The 11,718-nt window shown below is 38.0% G+C and overlaps 1 protein-coding gene across 3 annotated transcripts; it reads right to left on the reverse strand.

The window, feature by feature from the left end:
* Positions 1 to 823: 823 nt before the first annotated feature.
* Positions 824 to 6,295, reverse strand: klf11b (Kruppel like factor 11b). Of its 3 annotated transcripts, none has more exons than XM_059520578.1 (4): positions 6,163 to 6,295; positions 3,408 to 3,662; positions 1,631 to 2,429; positions 824 to 1,528 (listed from the first exon to the last, which is right to left on the reverse strand). In XM_059520578.1, the coding sequence occupies exons 2-4, from the start codon at positions 3,651 to 3,653 to the stop codon at positions 1,233 to 1,235; spliced, it is 1,341 nt and encodes a 446-aa protein (XP_059376561.1). In that variant the 5' UTR covers positions 3,654 to 3,662; positions 6,163 to 6,295; the 3' UTR covers positions 824 to 1,232. The 3 variants fall into 3 exon arrangements, with proteins under 3 accessions (XP_059376561.1, XP_059376559.1, XP_059376560.1); XM_059520576.1 differs by lacking the exon at positions 6,163 to 6,295 and adding an exon at positions 4,800 to 4,995; XM_059520577.1 differs by lacking the exon at positions 6,163 to 6,295 and adding an exon at positions 3,751 to 4,312.
* Positions 6,296 to 11,718: the final 5,423 nt, after the last annotated feature.

The following is an 11,718-nucleotide window of genomic DNA, read 5'->3' on the forward strand; positions in this document are numbered from 1 at the left end:
TTGTCACTATGTAAAAAAATATTTAATGTTAATCTTGTATTGAGTGATAAACAAATTTACCCAACAGGAAAAGGGGGGGGGGCGGTAAATATGGCCTATAATTTAAATTAATAATATGGGCTATCATTATATACTGTATATCGCTTTCACGCGTATTCGAGATAAAGCTATACATTAAGATATTAACCACACGGTGTCGCTGTTGCTGCATTATTGGACAGTTGATTGATTGGAGAAAGTCGGTCAGTAAGGCAGGAGGCGGGGCACGGTTCAGGAAGCTGATTGGTCGCGCCTCCCACATCCACAGTTTGTCTTGTAATCTGATTGGTCTTCATTTAAACGCAGTAGTCGAGTGCGCCACTGCACATTTTCCATAAATAAAATCTTGTGATTGAAGGTATGAATAATAGTTACATCTTAAAAAATGTAACTATTACTTATTAGTATGCCTCTTTACAAAAAGAAAAAAAAGTCTATGTCTCTAGTTTTTATTTAAGGGAGTTTTATAATGTTGCTGACGGTAAACAAAATGACTTCAACTTCAACTTGTATCAACTTGCTGCTGAAATATGAATTAGCGGTGATGCATGAGACAAAAGATCTATTACATGGACCCCTCAAATCTGACAAGAAGTGGATGCATCATGGGTGTGTCAGCAATGTGAGATTGGAAGTTCACTTACTGCCAAGAGCAGCGAGAAGAAGCAGAACTGAAGTACAGCCAGAACACACCATCCCAAAACCACATAGGAGTTGTTGAATTTTTCTATTGCTACAGATTTCAGCTCTTTAGTAACTTAAGAAAATGACAAAAAAAAAACACTTCATTGTCATAGTTTAATTAAAAAAGGGAGGGTATTAAATAAAAGTATTATATGATAGTCGCAGTGTAGATAATTATCCACATATACATTTTTACATATTTTCCTTTCTCAAATTTTGTGTAGTTTAGCATACATTTCCACTAGATATGTACATATAAATGTATACAAAAATTAAAAGAAAGAAATTTTAAGACAAACATAGTACAAAGACTTTGGCAAAAGAGTGCATAAATCTTACACAATAGTAAACGAAATGTTCCACTGCAGAGTGCGAAATATGTGCAGCAAAGAAGAAAGGAGTCCAGTGCATAATCAGGTTTTGCCCATGAGAGAATCAGCAGCAATGCCCTCATAAAGTGAGTCCCTGCATAACATCAGTGAGAGTCCAGAGTTCAGTCTCAAAGGGAGTCAGTTGGAGGCTGGCAGCAACATGCTGACTGGTAGTGCTGTGCCAGTGGGCAAGGCCTTGGCTGCGCTGATCTTGTTGAGGTTCCGCACCTCTGTTTGCCAAGATGGGATCTTCTTGGTGGTCATGTGTCGCCGTGCATGCTTGGTGAGGTGGTCGCTGCGCATAAACCGTCTGTCACACACCGGACAGACAAACTTCTTCTCACCCGTGTGTGTTCGCCGATGCCTGGAGAGCTCGTCGGACCGAGCAAATTTCTTATCGCATCCTTCCCAGTTGCAGCTAAAAGGTTTCTCTCCTAGAAGACAGAAGACTTGTTAGATGACATACTAAACCTAGACCTAAACCTAAACCTAAAGTTACATCACATAGTCTTTTATATATACTTAACATTATTTACCTGTGTGGGTTCTGAGATGCGCCTTTAGGTGAGAACTTTTGAAATAGGTCTTCCGACAGCCTGGGAAATTGCAGATATAGTTGCGCCTGCGTGAAAAGTCGGCCTGTGTGGCACTGCTCTGTCCCGAAGGCACGTATACAGGTGCGGGAGCCAGAGGCAGGAGCTTAGTGTTGCCTAGGGTCATAACAGTCTGTTGGCATTGAGAAGCCGAAGACACTGATGACTGCGGCATCACAAACATCACCGTCCCCTGAGGCACTGGCGAGCCCATCAGGAGCGGCTGTGGAAAGACAGACTTCACCCCAGGGCTGGGCTTCTGAATAAACGTGGCTGAGATGACTCCAGGTTGGGCCACCGGGAACATTTGGCATATGATTGGCGGACTGGAGTTTGGGGGCGGCGAATGAGGAGATGATGTAATGGAGGGCGTATAATCCTTAGAAGGCAGTTTGCTGCTGTTTTGGCACATGCCTCTTGTAGGAGTTTCGGTCTCGGGTTGGTGGGACGAAGGAACCTCCTCAGTCTTTTGTGGGTGGACAGCTTGTGGAATGTTCTGATATAAAGAACTGTCGGCTGTGTGGCGTATTACGCTGGTTGCCATTGCTCTGCAAGGTGGCGGTGTGATCTTTTCTGTGGGGTGCCCAGAAGAGGGCATCTGTGTGATGGAGGCCATGGTAGGGCATGCAGATCTCGGACTGGGGAGTCTGGGACAGAGCAGAGCCAGCGGGGAGGGGGGGGCTGGCACTGATGTGGTGCTGGAGGTGTCGGTAAAGCTGGGGCTGTGTGGTGGGGTTATGCACTGCAAGGAGAGAAGACATTTGGAGTTGAGTGGTGCACACAATTTTGGTACTATATTGTTAACTGCCGATATCGGTATTAATATTGGACATATATAGACCAATATTATATTTTACTTTAATTGTGCATGCAATTAATTACTATTAACTTTTTTCACATTTATAAATATTTAGCTGTCATCCAACACTGACATAAAGTTACCCTTTAAAAGCACTAATAATTTTAAACTATTGTTAAATGTCACCTTGATTTCTAGGGATGCACCAATAAAAAGGCCAGTAATAGTAAGCTGATTTTTATCTATGTTACGGCCAATAACCGATAAATGGAAAGTGAGTAAATTAAAAATTAAAATCAAACTTAAATTTTCACAAATTATAAAGATTCTAATGTACAGCATGAGAAAAAATAGAAATTTTGAGATTTGTATATTTAATTGTGCATGCTAATTTTCTGTTTATATTTAGAATTGATATACATTTTTAATAATGTACATTATGATGTTGTGACGTCAGATTCATATAAATTTGGTTTTAGTGTTTTATCTTTACTTTTTTTTATTTGTAAAGTATAGAAAAATTGGCTATCCACCACAATTATCGGCATCAGGCATTTTAATCCCTAAAAAAAAACTCTCTCTTTTGCTAAACTAAATCTCACTGAGGAATATTTTATGGATGACTGGCTTCTCTTTTCAGTAATATCATAGCTGTACTATTTTGTCTGTTCATCTCTCAGCAGAAGTGCTGAAGTTCAGTTGCAGATGTAGCTTATCTCAAGACTGCCACCTGTCCAGTGTGTCATAAAACCCTCCCAAAGATTTCAGCAAACAAATCAGGTTCTGATAAGAGCTTTGTGCTACACCATGTGGCGCCAGAGGACCGTGAGGTTCCCCGGAGTGAATGTTGACAAATTAAACAAAGCTTGAAGTGTACATATTTTACCTTCTGGCAGATAATTCCAACCAAAGAAGACTTACCAGTGAAGAGAGCGAGACAAAGTCCTTCGGGGTCTCCGGCGGTTCGGGGTGCAAGAGAGAATCGCAGGAGTCTGACGCTGGCGTAAGAGGGCGAGGTTTGAAGGCATTGGGCTTTGGAGACATCTGACTCCAGAAGCTCATATAAACCAGAGCTTCAGCAGCCTCAAGATCATTGTATTCCAGAACACTGCACGAAGAGTGCTCACTGTGCTTTTTCCCTTCCAGAAAATCCTCACAGACCTCCATCCGAGCTCCCTGAGAAGAACCACAAGAAGACAACAAAACGAATGTAACGTGATGAGTTACAGGTGAAAGTAAGCCCTCTGGTTGTTTTGACACGTACAGCTCAGCTGCTGAGTGGATCTGAATGAATCTTTCTCTGTCTGTATCTATTCATGGATTCAGAAGCAGTATGACATTTTAACAGAGGAGCCCTTTTTAACACAGCCCGTCTATCACTAGACTGAAGTCACCTCCCACTTCCAAATAAAGCCAAAACAATGACATGCTCACAAGCTGCCCATGTGAAACGGCTGTGAGCAAAACTTGAAACCCCCTGACAGACACGGGAACAGCCAGAGGCCGGAAAACTTTGACTGACTTCAAGCCCCTCCTATCTGCTACTCTTCAGAAAAATAACACCATTAGCCAGCAGCATCCATATTTTTTTTTTTTTAACAGCAGGGTTAGCAAGGTGCTGTACACTTGATTGACTTCTGTAGTCTTCATATAGTGAGCAGTATGGTCATCTCAACCAGCCTCAACTCTTTACATAATGCACACAATACACTGGTATTCAGTGGGATCCAAAAGACAACTTATGTTATGCATCTTTATCATTTTAAAGTGTGATTTGGACAGCACTGAATGCCAAATACTTAATGAATATTACACCAGAATTCTGATGTAAACATAAATTAACAAAAAAAAAACGAGGCTATGAAAAAACGCAAGAAAAGTAGAATTATATTTACACAGACAGGTATAAACATAAAAATGTAAAGGGAAAATAACACTATTAAAATGTTAAACAATGATTGCTTTCTTGCAGACTACGAACTGAGGGTTAAATGAGGCTAACAGGAATAACGTTGCCCACTGAAACTGAATGTTTGTATACTACAAGAGAGCCTTGCTTATTATCACAGGGCAAGTCAGCTCAAGACGTAGGTGGTGATGGATGCATGTATTCAGAACTTCACAATGTTTAGATACATTGTAACATTTCGTGAGATAAATAGTTACTATGTGACATTAGAGAGTTGACGTCATGCGTTCCAGTTCCATTACCAGTTAAACACAAGCAGCAATAACCTGCCAGTGTCAGTAAATCATAAAGTAATGTATATGGCATAAATATAAATATTGTATAATTAAATATTCCGGGCTTACCCCACATAATTCCTCCATGTTAGAAAACTGACGTGTTGACATTTGCTCAAAACGTATGAAAAATAACTAAATGAAAAGTAGAGCAGAACAAAGACACGGAGCTGCTCCGCCCGTTCAGTGACGCGACTCGCACCGGCATTCAGTTCGCCTTTACCAGCAGCTGAGTAAAACAATCCCCAGAAAAAAAAAAGAAAGAAAACAAAATTCACAACAGTCTGACGGGTGGCAACACGCCACCAATGAAAAACAAACGTGTGTGAGACCTTGACCAATGGTGTGAAGGCCGACGCGTGATCAGTGCGTGATAGGCGCGCGATTGGCGGAGCGGGAGTGCGTGCCCTGCGTGGCTCCGGTGGGCGTGTGGAGGGAGTCAGCAGTGTCACTGTAAACTCGCTGAACTGAGAGTTCGGATCTGGGCGAAAGGTCGCAGCCTTTAGGAGCCGTTTAGTAGTGAAACATGTTTGTGTGTCTGGTCCGCTTGAACATGGCAGGGCAATACACAAAGCACGAGGAGCACAATTGCAGACGCGAAGAAGCAATGACTCGCTTGCAACCAATCTATTAATGCATTTAATTTATCGTTTTAATAGTGATTAATGCTTACGGAGGCAGAATGAGAATGAGATGTACAAATGAGAATGAGTGGATTAGTGGTTTAACCATCAAGGAAGAAGAATAAAAAAATATATATTTTTCTTGCACCTTAAATGCATGCAGTAATAATAATAAAAATGCTAATAATATTTTTTAAACTCATTTAATTTCAAACCAATGTGTTTTTATGGTTACTCCAAAAGTTAACCCATATATTTTTGACACATACCTGCAGAGTCTAATGGGGAACATCTTTTTTTTTTTTTTTACGTCTGTTACATGAAAACTAAATATTTCCTGCTCTTTTAGCTTTTTAATGAAAATATTTGTACTATCTGCCTTTTTAATGTTTTTTTGAACAACTTAACTTTCCAAATAGTGTACATCATTTACACTTATAACATGTTTGCACACAGATGTGAAAGTGCAAATGTGAACAATGATTTTCTAAGACCTTCCAGATGCTTAACTGAACCTAAATATATACAAACATTCATACATATAATTTCTGTAGAGATTGTATTTGCAAAAAAAAAAAAAGTTCATATTTAAATTTTAGCCTATTAATTTAAAGTATTTCAACTTAGCATTATTTTTTAATTTTTAATTTCCTGCATTCACATTTCCTGTTGCAATTTAATAGATTGTGTTCAAATCACTTTAGGCCCAAGAGAGTTTGAATGTTTTCCCTCTATATAGTTTAGTTATTATGCTATGACACTGAAACAACTCTTATGATACTGTGCTAGTACAATGTAAACCATCTTACCTCAATCTCTGGTCTGATTTGAGCCCAGTTGAGGGCCTTTAGGTGGATGTAACCATCTCTGTGTGTGATAATGTGTCGAAAGTCTATCTGTCTTGCTTGAATTTAGTAGTATTTAAGTCACACCCTCTCTGTGAGGATGGGGTGACAGTAACTCATTCGTCTGCCTTCAGAAGCAGTGACATTTAAGTGAGTCGATGTTAAATGAAGTTATCCTGGAAAATGTCAGGAAGTTCTGATCGCGGTCCCTACAGGTGACAGACGGTGCTGTAAAAAGTGCGGTAGATGAGGCTGTTCTTTGAAAGGAAAATCTGTTCAGGGAAGGTCTTTTCCAGTCCCTGCCATGGATACACACTGATACCCACAGACTGAGCATAAACACTGTCAGACTTCCAAGTATTTTATCTCAGTCATTTTAGTTGTCCGGGAATCATTTGAAAACTTACATTAAGCAAGAGTCTTTGAAGAGAATTTCCCAAAAATGGGAGATACTATATGAATGGGAGAATATGTTATAATGATTTATACATCCCTAAATTGCATTATTAAAGCCAGTGAACTATTAAGGAAATTCTATATTCAAATACAGAAGCAGCATGAAGGGGGTTGGAAAGTGTTCTCATAACCTTGAACCTTTGTGGCAGAATTTTATGACTGAAGTCCAATGAATAAATTATTTAACACAGCAATGTAAAAACTTACCCTTATAAAATAGATAGGCTAATGTTTGGCAAGCAAAGATATAGGGTTAAATTGGGGAAACCAAAAGTTATGATGTTTAACTTTATAATATAAATATAAAATATACATTTAAACTGTATATCGTTTAGCATTTCATTGGTTTATTAAAATTATTTCAAAAATCAAACTGTGGGTGAAAAATGTATTCCCCATAAGTAACGTCTCAGACAGAAGCAGTTCAAGAAATATAGAATCTTATTATTGGTTTATTGTTTATTTTAATTATTTGAATTTAGTTTATTTGGATGAAACATTTGTTGGGACAAAAACATTCAGATGTGCTGCATCGTTATGTGTTATGCCTATTAAATAAACAAATAAATCACAACCATTATTATTTGAAACTTTTGATTGAGCACTGTTTTAATTTAATTTTCATTTCTGAAATACAGTAGTGGCCAAAATTATAGAACACTAGTATTATCACTAGCTAAAAAAAATTAGTTTTAAGTCAGTTATTATTTTTATTTTTTGCTGTAGTGTGTCAGTAAATATCAGTTTACATTTCCAAACATTCATTTTGCCAGTAATAATCCAGTGAGATTATTGTTTGCACAAGGAGTCTGACAACATTCAGAGACCCAATCTCATCATCATCAGACTCCATCCAGACTCCATCCAGAAGAACTGTGGGAAGGTTTCCAAGATGCTTTAAGAAACCTACCTGCAAAGCTACAGTACTGTTAAAAGTTTTAGGCACTTGTATAAAAATGCTGTAAAAGGAGGATGCTGTAAAAAATATTGTCATAAAGTGATTTTCTTTATCCATTAACTTCTATTAACTAAATTAAATCAACATTTGGTTTGACCATCCTTTGCGTTAAAAGCAGCTTTTGCCCTCGGTGCACTTGCGCGTAGTTTTTCAGGCAGCTTTGCAGGTAGGTTTCTTGAAGCATCTTCGAGACATTGCAACAGTTCTTCTGGATCTGTTTCTTCATGTCATTCGTATTGGGAATAACTGCTTTAATCAATGAAATTTGTAAAATCACTACAAATGCAATAAGAATACATGAAAATATAATTTAGTAGTTGTCTTGCTACAGCTGCTTTATAGAAGAATTCGGATTTGCCGCATTTTTGAAGTTTGCATTGATTCAGTGATTCTGTTACTTTCTATTTGCTGTTTTAAAGCTGCTTTGAAACGGTCTCTATAAAGCACTTTGAAAATAAAGGTAAAAATCCTCTTCAACTGGCATCTAGGATGGCGAGCGTGATTTCATCAAGTACAACATGTTCCTGGATCAACATCTTTGCTTATCCTGGAACAACATTCCAATCAACCAATCAGAACTGAAATATAACTTTTCTGAAAACATCTGTTTTAGGCTTACAATCAGATTTAGGTGCTTCTACACCCTTTGTTAATCAGCTATTATTTCCCACTGATTTTAGGAGTAAATTATGGGCAAGGTTAGGTTTAGGGGTAGGGATTGGCTTAAGTCTTTATTTTTGGACAATAATGTTGATCCAGGATCATGTCTTATACTTGGCAAAATCACGGCGACCCATCTAGGATGTAAGGCCACATGTCAGTTTGTCTGCTGGTGTGCACCTATGAAAGCAGCATGTTTGGCAGCATCAGGATGGCCGAGTGCATCACGTAACTCAGGGGGTCTGTGCTCTATTGAGGATCGTGTTCTGCCAACAGCGAGCAGCGTGTGGGAAGTGTAGGAGTAATGTTAGGAGCAGGAGGCATGTTCGTGATATAAGTGTGCCAGACTGAGAACGAAAGGAAGGAAACTAGAGGAAAGGTTATGCTATTCGCATCACCCCTTTCCCACCCTGTCCCAAACCTCCCAGGACCCGACACCAGTTCTCACATAACGGCTTCAGTCCAGAAAAGAGCGTGGGTCAGTTATTTTAAAAGGTGCTGACAATACTACTGCTTGTGGTGTTGTTGTATTATGCATGCAATTTGGTCTCCTAATTGTGAATCTTTCCATATACAACATAGCATAATGTTTTTAGTGTATTTTTCTATATTACATACTTTACTTCACCACTTCCATCTCTGTATTATTTAGATCTGAAGACCTAAGAGGTTCTTAGACTGTAAGCAGCTGTCATTAAAAAGTATTGGCTGCATTAGTGTTTGTTTCTGGTGTGTGTGTGTGTGTGTGTGTGTGTGTGTGTGTGTGTGTGTTTTGACAGCACTTATGGGCAATTCAGATGCACGTAGATTTCAATAACAAGCTGATCAACAGGAACTACTCACTTGCTTCACTAAGGTGGGTGTGTATCTGGGTGAAAGGGCAACATTTGGAACAGAATGTCATTTCTGATTTAAAACAGATCCTTTTCTGTTGTATGTGAGGTGCAAGTGGCACATTTGACAAAGTCATGTGTAAAGGCATGTTTGTGACCTGTAGATGGTTACAATGACAAAGCAAGTTAAATTAAATTTATTGCATGAAACTTAGATGCATTAGACATTTTCATTTTTTGTTTTAATTAATTATTTTATTTTGATTTATTTTTTGGGGGGTGGGGGGCATGTGATTAAAGCCCATAAGCATAATTCATTGAGTCCTGATGAACCAGACAAACCTGTCAGTGGTCAAATTAAGTCTCATTCACAGCCTTCCAGGCTATACTGATCATCTGATGCATGGTTCGTCACTGTACTTTCCAGTAGTTTCCCTTTGCTAGATATGTGAGTTATGAATAGTTGTTTTCTTTTTTTTATGATTTTAATCTTTAGAAAGCCCAAACATTTGGTATTATTTGTGTTCTCGGTAGATTCCTGGTAGATGGAGATGTTTAAATGCATCATCAACCACTCATTATGTGTTTATGATTTGTTTTGTGAGCTCAAAATTATACAGATCTGCTTTTTCATTGTGTGCAGAAGTTATACAACAGACACTTTATGCAGTCCTAAAATGTCGATACAAACTATAAAGACAATGTAAGACATATGTAACCATAATAGATGGGTAAGGTCAGTATAAATTTGATTTGAAGGAATATTTTATGGGGAAAATTTACTCTGTCAATGTCACAAACAGAGGGCAAACAAGGATCTGAAAAGGATTTTCAGATCACATTGGTATATTAATATAAAAAACTAAACAAAAAACAGCAGTGCTAGAACTATGAGTGATCAGGATGCCAAACTATTTGAAAACAAAACAATTAAAAAAAAAAACTTTCTTGGAATTATGACATGAGTATAATGTAGATGGGCAAAAAGCGCTTTGTACCTTCCGAAGTCATGAGGCATCTTTAGTGAGATTCCAAATCACAGGAAGCATATATATGAGTTTAGGGCATAGGGAACAAGTGCACATAGACATATACAATATCTTTACCCAGCAGTCATTGCACACACCATCTTCCTAAAGGTGCATTTTTTTTTTTATTCAGCTTAATTTACTGCATTTGTGGTAAATAAAGCATTTAAGATGTGACTGATACAAAGCTGTTGTCTTGTATTAATACACATAAGTGTATTGTATAAAATATTGTTCAAAAGCTTGGAATTGGTATGATTTTTACAAACATTTTAGAAAGATATTTCTTATGCTCACCAAGGCTGCATTTATCTGATTAGAAATATAGTAAAAACGGCTGCACGTGTTTTTTTTTTGGATGTAACCATTGCTAACAAGAACACAATGATTGGAAGAGCTTCTTCCCTTCTTTTATGGCAATCAGTCTGCTCTTACAATCTAATTAGTATGATAGTGATTAACCTGACTAGTACTCATTCACACTTTCACAATTAGTTAATTAATGTTAGCTGGTCATTGTGTGTCAGGATCAATAAAACTTTTTTGTGAAAAGTAAATTTGTTACATTTATTTTAACCTTTTGTTTTTTACACAAGGTGTGTGCTAGATATTTAGTGTTTTGTTATGGACCATATATAGTCAGGCCCAGTTGAGGCTTCTGTCAGTCTGGAGCAGGCAGATGCCCAAGTTGGGGAGACCAAGTCGCCTGCATGGCCTTTGTGCGTGACTTACTTCAACCGTCGTAGTGAACTATAAATAACTTAACGTCTGCCTCCTATGCATTTGAAGAATATAGGCCAAGATGAACAATGGCAGTTGCCCTGTCACTCAGCAGTCTTAGCGAGTGAAGGGTGTGTCTCTGCTGAGTATTGAGGCAATCCAGTAAGAGTGTGCTGACTCAGAGCCATGGCACAGTCCTCAGGGCCTAAACCGTTACAGCTGCGGATAGGGCCAGTATGAGCCTATATTGTGTCTCCACATGCTGTCTTTGTGTTCTTTGGCCAAGTTCAGCCATTATAGCTCAAATTAAGGTGTTTAGAGGTATGGTTTCAAGTAAAGAGTAACCACTTTTTTTTAAATTACAGACCTTTCAGTTTTTTACCCACTTGAGTACAAACAAGTGCAATGAATGAGAATGGATTAGGGCGAGGATGTTAGCAAACGACATTTTTGCGTGTGTGTTTTTTGTTTTTGTGTCTGTGTGTACAGACACACACAGGAAGAACAAGCTACTTAATAGCCCTCCTGACCTATAAATTAACATTTTAAGTGTGTCAAACTTCCTACCGGTCGAAGTAGCCTATAGTTTGTCACACATAATGACAAGTATTACAACAAATGTATAAAACATCATTTTTATGGATTTATTTAAATCTGACTGCTCCAAAAAGCATTGAGTTTATATAAATGCTATAAAAAAGCACTTAAGCTTCTTAAATTTATTAGTGAGTATGTGTAAGGATGAAGCCAAATCTAGTGCTTTATGAGATGTTTTAGTGCCAAACTAAGAACATCCTGCAATAAGAAAATTAAATAAAAAAGTATCACATTTCCACAGAAATATTAAACATGATGTTTTCAAATC

The sequence above is a fragment of the Carassius carassius genome, chromosome 32 (genome assembly GCF_963082965.1).
Source record: "Carassius carassius chromosome 32, fCarCar2.1, whole genome shotgun sequence".
In the NCBI taxonomy this organism is placed as follows: domain Eukaryota; kingdom Metazoa; phylum Chordata; class Actinopteri; order Cypriniformes; family Cyprinidae; genus Carassius; species Carassius carassius.

Coding starts and splice junctions, on each gene's coding strand:
- klf11b (XM_059520576.1), bottom strand. CDS start 4,841: ATGTCAACACGTCAGTTTTCTAACATGGAGGAATTATGTGGG. Junction 3,663..4,799: donor ACATGGAGGAATTATGTGGG/GTAAGCCCGGAA, acceptor GGTTCTTCTCAG/GGAGCTCGGATGGAGGTCTG. Junction 1,529..1,630: donor GCATCTCAGAACCCACACAG/GTAAATAATGTT, acceptor TCTGTCTTCTAG/GAGAGAAACCTTTTAGCTGC.